This window comes from Bidens hawaiensis, unplaced genomic scaffold (assembly GCF_021521415.1).
Source record: "Bidens hawaiensis isolate Kalapana, Puna unplaced genomic scaffold, B.hawaiensis_p1.1 tig00000780_1, whole genome shotgun sequence".
Classification (NCBI taxonomy): domain Eukaryota; kingdom Viridiplantae; phylum Streptophyta; class Magnoliopsida; order Asterales; family Asteraceae; genus Bidens; species Bidens hawaiensis.
In genome coordinates, this window is record NW_027491045.1 from 1,500,862 (window position 1) to 1,521,519 (window position 20,658).

Here is a 20,658-nt window from a genome sequence, read left to right on the forward strand (position 1 = left end):
TATGCGAATGAATTGTTAGAAGTTATATATGTTATATTTTTTGTTCCAATTTTAAGTAAAACAATGTCTAGCTATATTTAAGCAAAACTTTTGGAAGGTCATTAAAATTTTAAATCATGGAAGAAAAGAAAGGAGATATTCACATATTTTGAAGTATTGTTATGATAAGTTTTAGAAACTTTTAAATTATGGATACTTGTGATGGTATTTGTCACGATAGGTTTTCATATAATTGGTGATAAATTATTACTATTATTATAGATACGAGAAGTTATTAAATTACATGTCTAATGTGTTTATTGCAACATTATCATTATTACAATTTCTGATATCATTGAAATAATAATTGTAACTCTTTTTATTATATGTAACATATATAATGTTTCTATGATATCATTTATTTATATTCTCATATAAACTATAGTGAATAGAACAACTAAACCAAAGTTGTGGTTTATCATTCAAAGTTGTGTTTTATAATCCTATCATGAAAGATTTTATATATGTTTAGTTATTACATCTGAATTAATATTCCATGAATCCAGTTAGCAGTTTGTTGAAGGTCATTAGATTTTTAGACCAATAAATCTTACGTGACTCGGTCATATAGTTGTTGCTCACTTTATATAATGGGAAAGAAAATTGTTTTAAGGGAAAACTAGATAAAGTTTCCCATTTTGCTGCCCATGAGATATGCTCCTGCATTAGCAATCACTTGAAAAGTTGGAAATGCTTTCATATCCATATCTTCAAAAAAATTATGAATAAACCACGAAAAGTGTTTGGTTTGATATCATTCCCAGAAGTGAATGTGAATACGCACTGATTGTTGCGATCATGGACATAATAGAAAATTTGTAACAATGATTATATTAATAATGAGATCGACCACCACACGTGGAAAAGAGATTGATCATATATGAAAACAAAATGTGGAAATACAAAAGTGAAATCACATGATCGTTTGAAACGATAATACAATGTTCTTTCATATTTATAGTCTTGCATTAAAGAAGCATACTACATATACAATCATAAACCTGAAGTTTATGAATCATGATTATCTAATGGCACGATCGGTTAGACCACACCGAGACAATGATGTGAAATTTATTGAGGAACCAAAAGATTCTTTATAATAATTACACATGTAATATTGCTCTCAAGGGAAACCATTTATTTACCAACTGAAGGAGGGTGTGAATCCCTAGATGTTATGGAATTGAGAAAATGATACACATATCCTAACATGATACTATTTAGTGTTTTGAAAATCGATGCATCGTCTAAATGGTTATCAAGATCGCAACTTCATGTTTGCATGATCTATGGCTTAGCTAATAAGATAGCAAGCATATTATTCCAAATTGGTATATTTACATTCGGTTATAATAATGAATTTGATTCCTAAATTAATAATGATCATTGGAATAATTTTTGAACTTCATAACATATTCTTACATAAATTGTTTTGTTAAAGACGATTACTCAACGTCTGTAAATGGTTGCAAAGGCAATTATCACGAGAGCAAAGGTTCATGTTTGTATTTGAGTACTTATGGTTTTACATGTTTTTAAACTAATTTACATCAAGTCAACAAGATATGATACTTCCTCCCCATTGTAATTGGTTTTTTTTGTCAGTAACCAAATATTTCTCATCTAATATTTCGTATGTGTGTTATATACTGAAATTAATCCACCACAATACACAAAGATGAGACCACAAAGGAAGTTGGGAATTTATGTCGGTATTAAATATTATATATGATTAAATACTTAAAGCCATTAATGAGATATTTGTTTATGGCTCATTGATTTTCACTTTAGTGAATCGATGTTCCCAACATCAGGGGGAGATATAACGCAGTTAGAAAACGAATTTAATTAGAATGAATTATCATTGATCCTCAAACTTATATGAACTAGAAGTTCAAAGGATAATTCATGTATGAAGATTAACGAATCAATTACCATACAATTCACTGATCAAAAGAGAATGTCTAGCTAAGACACTCATACGAACTGCTAATGCTCCAATTAATAAATGTCCCTGAAGGACAAACACATATTGATAATAATTCTAATGCACACTTGTAGCGTGGTAGATTGATCGGTTCCAAAGTTAAAATTTCCTAGAAAATTGGAGCAAGTAATAAAGATGGTCAAGTCGATGTGCAGTAAAAGATCTCTTGAAAGAGATTAGACATGATGGTTCTTGAAGAACCTTAGGTACCTGAAAACAAAGAGCTCTCAATAATATATATTGTATCATGTCTACAAAGATATATGGAATCGAAATAAAGTCTACGTCGTTATACTTTTTTATATATATATAATTAGCGCTTGAAATAATGATGATGAGGATCAAGATTCTAAATCTGCCTATAAAAATGATTGGCCAAAGTGGAAAGACGCAAACATGGCAGAGTTGAATTCTCTAAATAACGAAAAGTTTGTCGGACCAGCAGTCCATACAACTGAAGTTATAAAATATGTTAGATATAAACGGGTCTTTTAAGTGGGTTATGAAAATTCAATAAAGTGATATAAAGCAAAAATGGTAGCACAAGTGATATAAGGTAAAACTGGTAGCACAAGGATTTTGCAAAGACCCGTGATTAATTATGAGGAGACGCATTCTCCAATGGTGGAAGCATTGACTTTTCGATATCTAATTAGTCTGGTAATATAAAGAGAGAATTGATATCCGTCCAATAAATATTGTTATTCAGTTGATACTGAGAGTTAACAAGAAAATCTATGAAGGATTTCAATTATCAAATCATGTAAATTAGATTCTCGAGAACACTATGACTCATGTTGTATACAGATTCATATTTGAATATGTTACGATTATTGAATATGTTGAACATAAATGTAACCTAAAGAGTTTCATAAGGTAGTTGAAATACCTGAAAGGTTAACTAATACATCTTAATGATGGAATTCTTGTGTATCAATAAGCAATGCACATAGAATAGAATCTATATGATGAGTACAATGTCTTAATAAACAAAGAAATGGTACAGTATGGATTTTGATATGTGATACAAAATTGATGTGTTAAATGAGCAAGTTTATGCAGCAAAAATCCTAGAAAAGTGAACACACATGCATAATTTGTCAAGTTGGAAAGAAGTTCATGATAGATTGGAAAATGCATAGAGTTATGCTTATTGCATATGGACTAATATAGTCGGATTGAGCATTGTATAATCAATAATTATTTTGATAAGGAGGGAGATAAGTTGGGTGTCATTAGTCATACTTTTATCAAAATTCTACTCTTAAAGGTTCATATAATCACAGTTTACAGTGATGATGTACACATCATCGAAAGAAACTGCAGAACTTTTAGAATAAGAATTTTTTAAATACCTTGACACGATGTGATTATTGCTCGACCGGAAGTTTGAGTATATGTGTAATTATATGTGTATCAATATATCAAAGTCCATCTAAAAATGTTGAGACAATTTACCAAAGACAAGATTCATTCTTTGAGTACGTTAAAGGATATACAACATTGCACTCTATATCATTTCCTATCATAATATGAAACATTATTGGTTCAAAAGTATCATAACTAAATGCATATGCGCATTAATATGTGATGCTAACTATACATGATTTTTATATCTTTTATTTATATTTATCAGCATGTGTCCGGCTTGGAGACATCAGAATGGGTTAATACATATATTACAGGTATGAAATATATGAGTTTATATTTTACTAACCCATCAAAACAAGTTTGGCTAGTATTGTCGATGCAGATAAACACAACAGGATCATAGTGTTTACCAGATGAAGCAATAGAAGTTTTCATGTGAAGATAATACAACATTATTCAACTTAAGGATTCAAATTTCAAGGGACGGAGATGCAAATGATTGACTACAAAAGTTTTGGGCAACTTTCACATAAGATCGATATTTACAATTTCAACGGATATATAAATCAGGGGGAGACAATACGCGCTGCACTCTTTTTCCATTAGCTATGGTTTTGTCCCACTGGGTTTTCCTGGCAAGGTTTTTAACGAGACAGCATCTCCAAGCGTATTAAGTTGATAACCAAGGAGGAGTGTTATAAATATATATTATTATTATTATGGTTATCAACACCTAAAATAGATTAGCTTCTTCTACAAGTATTCCTCTCCTATATATAATCTATTACATCTCATTGTAATATACACATGATTAATGAAATCTCCATCTTTCTCCTATCTCTCTTTCTCATATGCATTGGCTATTAGACTTGTTTCACAACAATAACAACCGCTCATGTATTTTTTTTTCTTTTTAGATTCGTACGATGATTCCAGAAAAAATAATGAAATACTACCTTCTAAGAGTCAATTGTATGATATATCCGACACTCTTTATCATAACAATGTACAATACATAGCTACTATACCGATATATTTTAGACATGTTACTGATTTATCTTTAAGTTACATGGAGACGCTTTTCATGTAATTAAACATAATACTCTTGTAAATAAACCATATTCATATACATAAACCATTTTCATTTCTTACATAAAAACAAATTTTCTGAATTCCTAGCTCTATACATTTTTAATGTGGGGCATTACAAAGTCTACACATTCTGTTACAATGTTTTGTTTGGTATATTCTAAAATGATTCTCTCAATAAATGATTTGTAATAAGAATTTTATATTGAACAAATTACACAGGAGATCTTTATTATTATTTTATTTGAACAGCAAAGATTTTATTAAACAAAATCCGGCTAGTAAGAAACTAGACATGTAGAGATAGAGATATAAACTGAACTAGAAAACCGACATTTAAAAACGAGTACAAGACTAAAAAAGAGAAACACACAAAAACTAACCACGTGAAATAAAACAAAAGAAAAGAAGGTAGAAAGGGAATGAGACGAGATCAAATTAAAACCCGTTGCACTATACCAATAATGCAAAGCGACCTAACCGTCATCCTGCATCTTCAAACTCCCACATGGTCTGTCGATAGTAAAATTGTTTACGTTGGTCGTAAATATAACTCGCCCACATAAAGCATTGGTCAAAAAATACTTTTTTTTTCATTTTCAATTATTTATATATTATCAACTTTTGGATTTATGGCAACTTATTATTTCAAAACAACAAATTCAAAGTACACAACAAATAACTTCCAAATAATACAAATGGACTATGCCATTAGAAATATAATCATTTCTGGTTTATCTATAATCTTGGCGCCGGGCGGGATAGAGGTGCGTCCCACTCGGTCACAATATGGTTGCGGCTGATCTCTTTCAAAGATGTGCAACCACTTAACGCCATAGTTAGCTCGAACTCTTCTCGTAACATTTGAAGCACCTTTCTCACTCCCGCTTCTCCTTCAGCAGCTAAAGAAAACACCACCGGTCGCCCAATCTGTAACTCAGTAATATTAATTATTTTGTTTGTCGAAACCTAAAAGAAAAAAATAACATTTTATTTCGTTTCTACTTACAAATATGCCTGAAGCTCCTAGAGCCAGTGCCTTAAAAACATCCGTCCCACGGCGGACCCCACCGTCCAAGAACACGGGGACACGGCCTTGAGCCGCTTTCACAACCTAATGAAAAATATATACACATGTAAAAATATAAAATAACTAATAAATAATAAATAAGTTGAACATGAGCCATGAATTCGTGCTCGGCTCGTTTACCTCTTCCAAAGCTATAATGGTAGCAGGAACATAGTCGAGTTGTCGAGCTCCATGGTTAGACACGATAATACCCGCTGCACCAGCTTGGATCGCTAACCTAGCTGCACGGGTAACAAAATAGCACGTTACGGTTAGCCAACACGAACCAAGTTAAACTTACAAGTTCTTGTTCTAGTTCTTACTGTCCTCAGCAGTGATCACTCCCTTAACAAGGATAGGCATACTGGTGATGGTCTGCAGCCACTTTACATCCTTCCAGCTCAGCGTGCGGTCAATTTGACCCGCAACATAAGAAGCTAGCCCAGAGTCATTAGCCTGCATTGACCACGTTATAGTTAGAATATTAACAGAATAACTGTATTCAGTTAATCAACTGTAGTTTGTTACAAGTTGTTACAAGTTTGTTACAAGTTGTTAAACTCACTTCATCCATTTTCCCAAGGTCTAGACCTTCAAAGTTCTTCAAAGTCAAGAATGGTGGTAAAGTGAAACGGTTTTTAATGTCGGCTTCTCTACGGCCGAGCCTTGGTGTGTCGACTGTAAGGGCAATGGCCTTGAAACCGGCTCTTTCGGCTCTTCTTACGAGCTGAGCAACGACGTTTCTGTCCTTGTAGACCTGATAATATCAGGAGCAAAATTGTTATTAAATATAGTGTCAGTGATTATGTGTAATGTGTAATGTACTAGTTGCGAGTTGTGATCAAGAAAGCGAAATGGTTGCTTACGTAAAGCTGGAAGAAACGGATTCCGGGTCCAGTTGAAGCAACTTCCTCGACACTAGATGTTGCCCATGAAGACAATGTCTACAACACAAAATAATAATTATAATTTATAAAACAAACTTCTCCTTTATCAGTTTGATTTTAAGTCTGAAAAAACTGATGTGTCGGGTCGGGTAATGGGTCAAACGGGTTTTGGCCAAAAACGGTTTGTTCAAAATGAGTTGTTTCAAAGAGGTAACGGTTTGGTTTGGGTTGAAACAAGTAATGCTGGTCATGACCAAAATTTGCTCGTTCAATATGGGATGTTTTAAAAAGGTATCAATTTAGTTCGGGTCAAAACAGGTTATGATCAAAATGGGTTTGTTCAAAACGGGTCACTTCAAAAACTATCAATTTGGTTCGGGCCAAAACAAGTTATGACCAAATAGGTTTGTTCAAAGCGGGCCGTTTTAAAAAGTATCAATTTGGTTTGGGTCAAAACAGGTAATGACCAAAATGGTTTCATTCTTAATGGGCTGTTTCAAAAAAGTATCACTTTGGTTCGGGTTGGTTTGGGTTAAACGTGTTATGACCAAAATGGGTTGGTTCAAAACGAGTCGTTTCAAAAAGTGTCATTTCGATTCAGGTCAAAACTCAAAACGGGTTATAATCAAAATGGGTTTGTTTACAATGGGTTGTTTTAAAAAGTATCAAAACGGGTTAGCCTTGAAACAGATCGTTTTCTAAAAAAGTACCAAATCGGGTTCACCCGACATATTTGCTTATATGGCAGCTAGTGGCAATTATGACCGAGAAACAGGCTGCTTTGGTAATATGTGTTTATGGGTCAATTTATGTCCTACTGAAACTAAGCATGGGTCAACTCAAATTATACAAGGGGTCAACATGAAAATACAGACCATGATAGTTCCAGCTGCAGATGCAGCTCTTGCGGTTGCATACTCCCCGTCAGGATGAGCCATTTTCTGCATGGCAGTCGGGGCGAGCATAATAGGCATCGATATCTTGAATCCCAAAATTGCGGTGGTCATGTCGATCCTGCTCACATCAATAAGAATCCGGGGCCTAAACCTGTTTAATTTAGGAAAACTCAACGCGGTCAATAACCAAATCATCACATATCTGTCACATTTGATCAGCCATTTTGAAACAGTTTTACACTCAATATATAAAAAACTTACAAGATTCTTGAAAAAGCGTTTCGGTTCTCTTCTAGAGTCCATTGATCCTCGGCACCAGACGCATAGTAGTCATAGACCATCTTAGGCAACTTCTCTTTGGCAATTGCCTGATACTCTGTCACATTGGTCACCTCCATCTTTCGTATTTATCTACAAGCTTCCTTCAACTAAATCTTGATTCATAACAAGAAACACAGAAATTAAACTGTTATATTCAAAACCCGCGATAAAGCTATCATCTTTCTTTCTTTACTAAACCTTTACAAATCAGCAAAAATAAAAAGTTGAGACTTGAGATGGTAAAAGCTATGATTCACTGCAAAATTTACTGAAATTAGACCGTTATATACATCGCCACGATAAATCTTTCATCTTTTTTTACTAAACCTTTACAAACTAATCAAAAAATGATAACCAAGTAGTAAAAACTATCATTCACCATGAAATCATTGTTTTTTCGTTGCATTCATCTAATCGAGTACCATTATTCGAAACGGTAACTTAACATGATGATCAAGAAACAATAACTAGATACATATATAAAATCAATACACACCAAAAACATACAAATTTAAAAATACCCTCAACCAAATTCAAATATTACAATTCAACAATGATCAACTTATTATTTATGCATTTAAGCCATGACCCACATCAAGTAGGGGGGGGGGGGGGTTGTTTTAGAGAGAGAACAAGAAGCGAACCTTTTTGACAGTTGAGTATGTGTGTCTATTCAAAAGTGTGAGCAAAACTCACAAGTATAGATAAGCAACAAAAAATATAGATGAAGCACTTAAAAGATAAAGTAGTGATAGATCATTGAAGGGTGTGTACCAAATAATTATAAAGATAATTTTTTTTTTTAAAATATCAAGAAAATAATGGGATGAAGACAAAGTTTGGGATGGATGATTGGAGGTAAGGAATGAGTGCCAAATCCATTTGAGTGAATGGATATGATCCACATGATTGGTTATGTGCTTCACAGTTTTTCTTCATTATCATCTTTATTTTATTTTTTGTTCCATTATTATTATTAAGCTGGTCTGCATATTGCTTCACACTGTTAATAAGATATATATGATGAAACATGTAGCATATTAACATCACTGTACATGACTAGTTTTCCATTATTAGATATTAGACGTTGAACTAATATCAATACCACCGTTTCATATTCAAATTCAGTCTGAATCGGTTACGTTCTTATGTTTTTCATCTCGACATTGTTGTTCAACGAGCTTGCATACGAGTGACCAGATTCGGGCTGAACTCAATTTCAGTCTGAACTCATTTTTTATATTATTTCTATCTATAACTTTTTCATATATCTGTTGTGTTGAACCGTGTACCGAAACTTGGTCGGTATTAGTTCGAATAATTATGGTAATTTTAATTGAAATTAGTTATTATTAATTTTTTTAAAAATCAAAATTAGTTATTATTCCTAGGGATGAGATTGATACCGGTACCGAAAATCCGTGTCCTGAAATCGCAAAGTCTTGAGAATTTAGTAATTTGATATCAAGTGGCTCGCAAATAAGTCGACACGTTTACATCCCTAGATGGATGATACATAACATTTGCAAGATGACCATATTCTATAGATAAATCAAACTTGATCTAAGATATTCATCAGTAGTATTTGGTGGCAAATTTAGGTGAAATTAGCAAAAGCAATGTCTCATTGCATAATAAGGATTTCAAACATCATGAACTGGATGTGAATAAGTCAAATGACTTCTCTCTATGTCTATTAGTGAACCTTCTCTTCAGAGATTATGAAACTTGAAAATGAAAATGTTCCAACTAATGGATTCGGGCCATAACCATGGGTTCCAATGCGAGTTTTTTTATATGAAGAAAACTCATTTTGTATGTTTTTACGAATATTTTTGTTTATGTGTGATTGAAAGCATTATATATGCATTTGACTGACACTTAATGGGGATTTACATGTACGAGAGGAGTGAAAGCCATTACTATAGATGATCACACATTAAGGAACATGAGAAATAAGGCGATAGATGTGCCTTCACGGTTGTTGTGGAGGACATAAATCAAATAGACTGACGTGAAAGAGAGAATGTGACATCCGCTCCAAATAAAAAACACCCCCACCACCCATTAGAAACTATGTGGTAAAAATGATGATTATTCCATAACTTTATTTTCCATTGGATAACATTTTATCCATTTCATGTTTAAAATGACCTACTCATGGGCTCACAAATAGACACAAATACTATATATGTTAAAAGGCAACTTTTACACTACTCAAAACAATTACTATTCATTTTTTCTTGCATATTATTTGTTGCTTATATAATATTCTACTTTGACTTTGATGGTTGAATAGTCAATTTGTTCAAACAAAGTTTATTATTTACCAACAAAAAAAATCATATAATTTTGTTTAAATTTCAATTTTCTTGACTATCATGCTATGATCTTAAATTAACCGTGAACCAAACGATATTGGCTAATAAGTAACGTTTTATCTTAAATATCAAAACAAAAGTAGTGTACAAGCTTAACGTGTCTTAACGCCCGAGTTAACACAGCTAACTAACGTGTGTGAGCAGTTTAATATTTTAATCTAAATTTTGTTCACATTTGAACGTGTCTTAACTTGCGAGTTAACACGCCCAACGTGTATGGACTGTTAGTGTTTTCAAGTTTGTTTTTGGTACGTTCTAACAATCTCGTCGCAACGCGCTGGTTTAACATGCTTGTTCCATGTTTAAAATGAGATACTCATCGGTTGAGGTGCACAAAAAACCCGTACCCGGAACCGTTTTTTTTATACCTAGGTATTCTATGCCCGAAACCAGAACCGAACCTACCTGTAGGGTATGAATATGGTATGCTTTTTGAGCTCAATACCCATACCCGGAACCGTACCCGATTTATACCTGTAAATACCCGGAACCGGTCATACCCTATACCCATACCCGGTTATACCCGATACCCGATATCAAGTTTCTAATACCCGGAATAATACATGAGTTTTTATAGTATATTTTTATGTTTACTTCACAACTTTTATGTTTTAAGTTTTTTAAAAATGCATATTATTAAGTAAATAATTTGTACGATTTACGGTTTTTGTAATATAGTTTAATTATTTTTATAAATTACAAAACAAATTTAAAAATGTATAAAAAATTACAAATTCAAAACCCGGTATTAATAATACCCGATCGTACATATACCCGGTTATACCTAAACCCGATCATACCCTACCCAGGTACATAGGGTTGAGTTTTTCTTCTCAACACCCTACCTGAACCCTACCCGATTTCTCTTAACACCCGATCATACCCGAACCCGAACATTTGAAAAAAACCAAGTTGTGCGCCTCTACTCATGGGCGCTCAAATAGCCACAGATGTTATCTATATATTATCTATCTTACATTATAATACATATGGACTCTTCCTCTTCCATGTGAGACGCCACAAAATTAATTACCCCTCTTATTCCGGCGACTTCAATTCCGGTTTCCGGCGACGTTATAATTCATCAACTGATTGCTCATTCAATTCATCATTGATCCATTTATATCCATTCATTGTAATCCGGTGCGTAACCTTTCCTTTGCTTTCAACCACCACATTCAATTTATACAACCCAATGGACGCCAACTATTGAAATCGCCTACGCTTCCAATTGTTACCTCCTATTTATTTCAATCATCTATCTAACACTGACAATTGAGATCTCGAATTGGGTAATTAGGGTTTTGGATTGTTAATTAGGGTAAGAAGGGGAGGTTTCATGATTTTGCAAGAGGAGGTAAGTAATTATCTATCAGTTTTACAAAATTGTTACTTGTTCAGTGATTCATCAATGATTACACTTCTCCATAGTTGTTACTCCAGAAATAGACTGTTTTTAAAATTACAGCGACTACAAACATGAGCCATACCCAACTTATGATTTGAAGGGTGTCATGAAGCTTGCGTTTCTGAAGATGCTGGAGATATAGGTTTGACTTTTGTTGACATTTTGTTGATTTTTTAATGATTGCCAAGAATATTGTCAAATAGTGTTATTTAGCAATAGTCTGTGCTCATTAATGCAGGGGATGTCACCTATTTGTGCTTATTTTGGATTCCCAAATCTGTAGTGATGAGATTCCCACCATATCTCTAGAAGATTCTGTTGCTGATGCCATATATGTACAGAATGAAGAAGCTAAGGTTTTACCATACAACTTCTTGATAAGGATTCCTAAATATGAAGATGAACTATATCATATGAGAAGGTTTGTTTTGACTTTTTGCGCCATATAGATCTGTTGAGACTATGTTTTAATCTTGTAGTCACGTAGGGACATTCTTGGCATTTAAATAGGGATGAGCAAATTCGGTATTGGTACCGAACCGATATCAGAACCGTTACCGAAATCAGGTACAATTTGGTACCGAATTGGTACTAAAGTTTTGAGTTTCGGTACCGGTAGGGTATAAGTACGATACGGTATTTCTCGAAGTTTACCTTCAATACCGGTAGTGTCTCGGTACTGAACCCAATATTTCGGTACCGATAATGGTACCAAGAATTTGCCTTCATCTTCCTCTTTCGACCTTCATCATCATCATCATCAACCTCGCCGATTATTCTGCACATAAGGTTGTCATCCTCAAATCCTCACATATTATACTATGCGGTTTTGTCAAATTTTATATGTTTTGTTTCTTATGTAATATCTGATTTTAGTTTAATGTGCTGTAGTTTGGGAATTTGTTTACACAGACCAGTGGGAACCCCTGGCCTCTACTAAATAAGCTCAGGCAAAGCCTAATTTTCCATATCTACTTGAATATATTCATACATTGACCATCATATTTGATATATTCATCTCTTGTGCCCTGTGAATGCCTTACATGCATAAATTATATATGTGTTTACCGCACAAAATTTAGGGTTTATGGTGCTTAATGGTTTATTTTGTCCATGTTTTTCTAAGAATTGACCAACTCGAATGATAGAATGAAGGTGTGATATATCCTTAGTTTATGTTATATTTTGTTAACATAGCAACTAGACAATCATATATAACTCTTAGTGACAACTTAATTCCTCTCAGTTTGAAGTTGAAAGTTCGGTTTTGAAAGATGAAGCTCCAGATTTGGCTAAAGTTATCAACAGGAGCCAAGGAAAATTTTGGGGTTCTTTCTCAATAAATGGTTAGTATTTTCATATTTTGTCTTTTAATGCATTCCGTTAGAAATACCGAACCGTCTTTATTGCATTATTCTTATTTATTATATACACAAATGATTTTGTAACTGATGGTTATAATTTAACATGCTGAGATAAAATACACCCAAATCATCCCATGCATGTGGGTTAAAATTCCCATCTAAATTAGTTTATAATTATTTTTTTTTAGAATTTGTTGATCAACACAATTTTTCTCTTTTCATATGTGCAGGCAGACTCTCATAAAAATACGCTAGCCTTAAAGGTGATTAACTACTTGATAGCCCATTGTTGCTTGCTTAAAAAGGTGCCCGGCAATGAAGACTTTTCTTCATCAGTAGCCAACCGATACGAGTGAACCAAGGTACAAATGGACCAACCTTGTATTTGTTTGGTCAACCCAAAGTATCATGGAGCCGAGAAATGAATTAAGCGTTTATTTGCAGTTGATAATTGAGGAGATACGCCAAGATATATATATACAAGTTGAAGAAGGTTTTCTTGTCTCCTTTCATCTTCTGATTTAAGCTTTTAGATGAATTGGTAAGTTAAGAGGCTTTATGTATGCTTGATTTTTGTCGCCGCGAATATGGTTAATAAAATATCAGTGTCTTACTTCGGGATGTTAATTCTAGATGAAAATTTTGTAATACACTTGTTTGTGAGTTTGTGATTCCTGTATTTTCTCATAAATATGTGCTTACATGTTATCCATACTTCCTGACATGAACAGTTAATGAATATTAGACAGTGATTATAGATTATAGTTCTATATATGTTAATGATTGTAAATTATCTCTTACTATTATTAGCTTGATATGGCTCTACATATAGAGTCCCCTTGTACAGAGATTAATATCATCAAAATACAATATACAGCTTTCATACCAAGATTAGTTTGGTATCAAAGCCAGGCTCCAACCCTAATTTCAGCCGCCTCTCTTGTTCCTCCTTTTTTTTTATTTTAATTTCTCTGGTTGGCCTCTGCTCTTCCCAATCGGTCCACAATGGCCATCATAGCCTTCACCACGGTGGAGAAAGCTAATCACAATTCTCACAAATTCGGGTTTAAACTTAGTCCTACCAATTATGGATATTGGAAAACAATGATCCAGCCCTTCCTCATCACCAATAGTCTTTTTGGCTATATCGACGGATCTGTTTCTTGTCCATGTCCAACCATCACTGTCCACTCTTCTTCTAACAAAGATCCAGCGCCGCCTGCAATACAACCAAATCCTGATTATTCTGCATGGATCTTAAATGATGCTCACGGTATGCTGTTGCTTTCAACGATCTCTTAAGCATCGTTCCAGCATGTACAGGGTGATACCTCTCGTGACTTGTGGTTGTCCTTGGAACGTGCTTATGCACCACATACATCTTGACGAGAATACACCCTCAAAACCCAATTGCTCAAGATTGAGATGAAGCCCGAAGAAACTTCTGCTACCTATATTACTCGAGCACAAGAGTATTCAGATGCTTTAGCAAACATTGGTGAGCCTATGAAAGAAAAAGATGTCGTTATGCTAATTATTGCGGGTCTTAGGGAAGAATACAATTCGTTGAAATCTACCTTGATTGCAAGACAGCCTCCTGTTGCTCTTTTGGAACTTCCTGGACTGATTGCTGATTATGACTACATGACATAGAAGTCTGATCCCACAATTGCTGCTACTCAAGCCTTCATGGCTACCAGCATCCGTGATTCAGCCTCTTCTACCGGATTCCAGCTTCCGCCTGAAACAGTACAATCTCTTTAACAGTTGATGACCAAATTAGGGTTTACCGTGCAACCTGCACAACAGCCGAATCAGGCTTTTTATACCACTCGTGGACCAACCAACCGCAACCATGGTTCCTCTAATCGACGTGGTCGTGGAAACTACAACAACAATCAATCTTACAACGCCAACCAATCCTACAACAACAATCAAAACAACCCAAACACTACAGGTAACAATTCCATATTTGCTTGGGCAACTAATCAGAATACAATCTATGGTTCATGCAATAGGTGTGGCATTGCACACATTCCATCACTCTGTCCCAATCGTACACCAAGACAGGCTCCACAAGCAAACTATGCTGATCAGCATTCACAATCATCATCTTCATGGTTGCTAGACACTAGTGCAAATAGTCACGTGGCACCCGATCTCAGCGGCTTTGACAACTTTGAACCTTATAATTTTAAGGATACACTACTTGTTGGTAATGGCAAAGGTTTACCTATTCTTCATATTGCTTCTTACCATATTTAATTCACCAAACAAAACCCTTTCTATTCAAAAAATTCTACATGTTCCACAAATCAAACGAAATCTTCTTTCCGTACAACATTTTTGCGAAGACAATCATGTATTATTTGAATTTCACCTTCCTGTTACAAATAAATATGTTTATCCTTTTTGTAATTCGTGTCCTATGGGGAAGTCTTCAAAACTGCATTTATCTTCTTCTAGTTATAAAAGTACACATGTCTTGGATTTGGTTTATTGTGATGTTTGGGGACCCACTCCCGTTACTTCTTTTTATGGTCATCGTTATTTTCTACTTTGTGTTGATCATTATACCAAATACATGTGGCTATTTCCCATAAAACAAAAATCTGATGTCTTCGGAACCTTCAAACAATTCCATACAATGGCCGAACGACAATTTAAAACACAACTCAAGTCCGTCCAAACAGATTGGGGCAGGGAGTTTCGAAACCTATCCTCCTTTTTCACAACTCTTGGGATCTTACATTGTCTCTCTTGCCCTCATACAAGTGAACAAAACGGATTTGTTGAAAGACGCCACCGTCATGTGGTGGAAACCGGTCTCACCCTCTTGGCACAATCTGGTGTTCCAATGCGTTTCTGGAACTTTGCCTTTGAGACCGCCACATACTTGATAAACCGCATGCCTTCTCGCACATCATCAAACATATCTCCCTTTGAGCATCTTTTTAACCGCAAACCTGATCTGTCCTTCTTACGTGTTTTTGGATGCCAATGTTTCCCTCACCTTCGCCTTACAAGCCACACAAGATGGATTTTCGCTCCCTACCCTGTATATTTTTAGGGTACAGCCCCTCTCACCACGGGTATATTTGCCTTGACCCCACTACTGACCGTATTTATGTTGCTCGACATGTACGGTTTAATGAAACACTTTTTCCTATTCTCCAGCCTTCCTCTCCAATTACTACACCCTCACCAGATCCATAATTTTTCATCCTATCCACCAGCCCCTGCCCTACATGAACCATCCAGCCTATCAAATTTAAATACACCAGAAGACCCATCACACATCCCTAAAAATAACTCAGCTAATTCTGCCCAACACACAACACCCACCAACATAGATGCAACAAGCCCAACACAAGATTTCCCCATTCCTACCCAAACACCTACCACCACCGAACCTAACACCTCAGCTCCACCCAACACCCATCCAACCCCACCTCTACACTTTTTCCTAATGCTAATGTTGTTGATTCTAAGTGGGTATACAGGTTGAAACGAGATGAACACAAAACTATAAAACGTTAAAAAGCTCGTTTGGTAGCTAAAGGTTTTCACCAACAGCCGGGAATTGATTATCATGAGACGTTTAGTCTGGTTGTAAAATCTACCACTGTTCGTGTGGTACTGTCACTTGCTGTTACAAGGCAATGGCCTTTACGCTAGCTAGATGTACAAAACGCTTTCTTACACGGTGACCTCCAAGAAACCGTTTATTTACGTCAACCACAAGGCTTTATTGATCCACAAAAGTCGAATCATCTGTGTCTGCTCCATAAGTCCTTGTATGGACTCAAACAAGCCCCACGAGCATGGTTTAATCGTCTTTCAGGGGTATTATTTCAGCTTGGATTTCACGGGTCCAAAACGGATCCCTCGTTGTTTATTTACTCTCACAATGGAAATTTACTATATATGCTCGTGTATGTGGATGATATTATCTTAACAGGCAACAATCCCCGCCTCATTGATCACATCATTCAAAAGCTTAGCACTTCTTTCGCAATCCAAGACATGGGGCGACTTTCATATTTTCTAGGCATTGAGGTGGTTTTCAAAGGTAATGATTTGCTTCTCTCCCAGAAGAAATACATATCTGACATTATTCATAAAGCTAAAGCTGGTCTATCTCAAACCAAACCAGTTGACTCTCCTATAGCAACTAACTCAAATCTGGCTCTTGGTGGTAGTCCTCCGTTTGAAAATCCTGTTAAGTTTAGATGTGCACTACAATACTTGACCCTTTCGAGACCGGACATTACCTTTGCGGTTAACAAAGTGTACCAGTTTATGCACTCCCCTACAGAACATCATTGGTCCGCAGTCAAAAGAATTCTCTGGTGTCTTCAAGGAACTACTCATTTCGGTCTCCTGATTCAACAAAAATCAGCGCCTATCATCCAAGCATACACGGATGCCTCCGATCCATCTCTCACAGCCTTTTCTGATGCAGACTGGGCTGGTTGTCTCGATGACCGTCGGTCCACGGGGGGATTTGCTGTCTACCTTGGATCTAATCTCATCTCGTGGTGTGCTCGTAAACAACGTACTGTCTCTCGGTCATCTACAGAGTCTGAATACAAAGCTTTAGCAGACACGGTTCTTGAGTTAACATGGTTAGAGGCGCTTCTAAAGGAACTTCATGTATCTATGACATCAGTTCCTATTTTGTGGTGTGACAATCTTGGTGCCACCTACCTTTCAACTAATCCGGTTTTTCATGCTCGCACAAAACACGTAGAGATTGATTTTCATTATGTCAGGGAAAGAGTTGCTCGAAAACAGCTTTCGGTTCAGTTTATCAAGACAGATGATCAAATTGCAGATGTGTTCACAAAGCCTCTTTCGTCACAACGGTTCTTGCTTCTTAGATCCAAGCTACAAGTCACTCCCCGGCCTTAGCTTGAGGGGGAATATTAGACAGTGATTATAGATTATAGTTCTATATATGTTAATGATTGTAAATTATCTCTTACTATTATTAGCTTGATATGGCTCTACATATAGAGTCCCCCTGTACAGAGATTAATATCATCAAAATACAATATACAGCTTTCATACCAAGATTAGTTATGAACGTCCAGTTCGTTTACTTGTCTGTTTGCAAGAGCTCGAGTTTGGATTGTAAGACGTTTTTTCAAGTTTCAGCTCGGCTCGCTTATTATTTATTAATTAATTTATATACTACATTAATTTATATACATTTATAATTATATTTGTATATATTGAAGAAAATCTTAACGAGCCTAATTGTGCGCAGGACCTTAAATGAGCCAACCTGTAGTGTAATTTTAATACATCGACGAGCCTAAACGATCTTCCCATACAATAAGTGATATGTATTTGTAGAGAATTGTGTCTTTGTGAAAAGTTCACCGGAGAAAAGATATGTAAATCTGTAAAGAGTTGTAAAACACGATTTTTGTTAACGTGCCGTATTTTGATTTTGATTTGATTTTCGGCAATAATATATTTTTTTGTTTGGTCCGGCAGCTTGTCTATTTTTATAATTATATTAAAAAGCACTATATTTTATCTCTCATATACAATTAAATAATATTTTTTTACATTATCATTATCTTTTTGTCTTCTCCACTAGAGATGAGCAAAATTGGTACCGGTACTGAATCACTACCAAAGTTTTAATTTTCGGGATCGGTACGGTACCGGTATTTCCCAATTTTTTACCCAGACGGTACCGGTACTGAACCGAGTATTTCGGTACCGGTACCAAGGATTTCTGATTTTTGGGATCGTCGGTACAGGTACAGTACCGTGCTCATCCCTATTCTCCACTTACAAAGACTTTCAAATATAATAAAAAATAAATAAAGGTTGAAAAGTGTTCCTCGAAACAGGCTCGAGCTCAATAACTGAATGAGCTTTATTTGAGGCTCGAATCGAACCGAGCTTAAACGAGCTTGAGTGTAGAAATAAACTTGTTTAATTAATGAGCCTGCTATTTTATATATTTTTTATTTAATATAATAAATATATGATTTTATAATAGTTATTAATATATGAAATAGTATTATTAATATAAGTGAGTAATTTGTATTATGTTAAATATTATAAAATTGTAGTTAAAATATATACAAATAATTATTATAATTATTAGTAAAATAATTTATGAATGATAAACAAGTTGAGTCTGAGCTGAGCTCGAGCTTGAAAAACCACTCACGACCTGAGCTCAAGATTTAGAAATAGGAGTAAGGCTTGACTTTGAAAAACTACTCACAAGTTATGTTTGAGCCTAAATAAGTTCGGGCTCGGCATGACTCCCTTGTTTTGTTCCCTACTCAATTTGATGTTTAACTTAGCTTTCATAAGGAATTTGAACATAAATTTGTTTTTATAGATTACACTATTACTATAGAAAATGAATATGTGCTATACCATTTACGTTGTTCTACTATTGCCATGAACATTTACGTTGTTCTACTATTGCCATGAACATTTGTGTGACTAAATGGTGTTTTGTTGGTTGATAATGTTTTTTATATAAAGTTTGAATATTATATGATATAATTAGCTTTATGACTAAATGTTGTTTTGTTTGTTGAAATTTTTATATAAAATTTGATATAATGCAAACTATAGCATCCGTTATCGACCGAATTCTAATTGCTTCCCCGTTGCAACGCGCGGGCACGTATGGCAGTAATCTTACAAATGGATTGCAATTTGTTTTGGTTCTTCCGGTTCTTGATATTGGGCCCCCAGTTTTGAACTTAAAGCCCATAATCTCTGGGCTTTGGGTATTTTAGTCTGTCTAACAAGTAATAACTAGGGTTAGGGCTTCTCACCTTTATATATACTAATCGCATACTCTGCAACCTTCATTCAATCAGTCATCAGCCTCTCTTCTTCGTCTTTTGTAATATTTTATTTTGTGTTTCCGATAAAGAATGATTCACTTCACCGTTTTTAGGTCCAAAGGTTTCGTTTTTTTAATCAATTTGCAATTTTGGTAAAGCCAATTTGCAGAGCAAGGACGTTTATTGAATGTAACGAAACTTGCATTGAAGGTTGGCAAAATCAAAACAGTCTGCGATTCTCCGTGCCTATCAAACCTTCAGTTTTGAATAAGGCCTCGAACAAATCGCTACATCAGAATATTATTTTTTTTGTTTGTGATATATTATTATTATTATTATTTATAAGCCAATTTGCAGAGCAAGGACGCCTATAAAATGTGACGAAACTTGCATTGAAGGTTGGCAAAATTAAAACAGTATCTACGATTCTCCGTGCCTATCATTGTTTTAATCTTGAATAAGGCCTCGAACAAATCGTTACATTTTTGTTTTTATCATAATTTATAACTTTTACCGGTTAAAACAAAAAGAATTTCGAGTAAGTTATTTAGGCTGTGAATATTGTTTTAATCAGTCACCAATTTTTGTGTGATTTAGACAAATAGAAGGTTAAATAGTCGTAGGGAGACATTTTTTTGTAATGAAGTTGTTAAATTAAGTGACACTTTTTATTCAAAACTAAAGGTTCAATAACGTGTGTGACTAGTTGAAATATTTAGTAAGATCTCAACTTTCCTTGACGGATTCATGTAAACATCCCTAGTGTTTTTCCGTTTGCTTAATGTTTTACCAATACCGGAGAAATGGAATGGAATAACTTACTCTCCCTAGTAACCAATATTTTGGCGTGGATAATGGAGTTGGATTGGTTTACGGTCTTAACCTTTTTGGGAGAGCTAAATTAGGGCGAGTCTTGGAATTGCCTCGCTTGTCGTTGGATGAGCTAACCGAACACCGTAGTTGTCAAGTTATATAGTGTTAACCTTTTTGGCAAAGCAGAACAAAGTCCCATA

The 20,658-nt window shown here is 34.9% G+C and overlaps 1 protein-coding gene, 1 long non-coding RNA gene and 2 other non-coding genes across 8 annotated transcripts; 3 read left to right on the forward strand and 1 right to left on the reverse strand.

Annotated features, from left to right (window-relative positions):
* Positions 1 to 5,108: 5,108 nt before the first annotated feature.
* On the reverse strand, positions 5,109 to 8,429 carry LOC143537795 (glycolate oxidase 1-like). 5 transcript variants are annotated; one of them, XM_077031497.1, is made up of 9 exons: positions 8,304 to 8,425; positions 7,600 to 7,760; positions 7,318 to 7,489; positions 6,422 to 6,499; positions 6,121 to 6,312; positions 5,879 to 6,011; positions 5,697 to 5,797; positions 5,496 to 5,600; positions 5,109 to 5,416 (listed from the first exon to the last, which is right to left on the reverse strand). In XM_077031497.1, the coding sequence occupies exons 2-9, from the start codon at positions 7,734 to 7,736 to the stop codon at positions 5,225 to 5,227; spliced, it is 1,110 nt and encodes a 369-aa protein (XP_076887612.1). In that variant the 5' UTR covers positions 7,737 to 7,760; positions 8,304 to 8,425; the 3' UTR covers positions 5,109 to 5,224. The 5 variants fall into 5 exon arrangements, with proteins under 5 accessions (XP_076887612.1, XP_076887605.1, XP_076887608.1 ...); XM_077031490.1 differs by having other exon boundaries at positions 7,600 to 7,772; positions 8,304 to 8,424; XM_077031493.1 differs by lacking the exon at positions 8,304 to 8,425 and adding an exon at positions 8,181 to 8,202 and having other exon boundaries at positions 7,600 to 7,772.
* Positions 8,430 to 11,038: 2,609 nt separating this feature from the next.
* Positions 11,039 to 12,128, forward strand: LOC143536579 (uncharacterized). Its single transcript, XR_013135909.1, has 3 exons — positions 11,039 to 11,397; positions 11,472 to 11,590; positions 11,687 to 12,128. It is a non-coding gene; the product is annotated as an uncharacterized LOC143536579 (long non-coding RNA).
* A 7,685-nt stretch (positions 12,129 to 19,813) lies between these two features.
* On the forward strand, positions 19,814 to 19,939 carry LOC143539219 (small nucleolar RNA snoR86). The gene has a single exon (XR_013136399.1). It is a non-coding gene; the product is annotated as a small nucleolar RNA snoR86 (small nucleolar RNA).
* Positions 19,940 to 20,001: 62 nt separating this feature from the next.
* LOC143539225 (small nucleolar RNA snoR86) lies at positions 20,002 to 20,129 on the forward strand. The gene has a single exon (XR_013136401.1). It is a non-coding gene; the product is annotated as a small nucleolar RNA snoR86 (small nucleolar RNA).
* Positions 20,130 to 20,658: the final 529 nt, after the last annotated feature.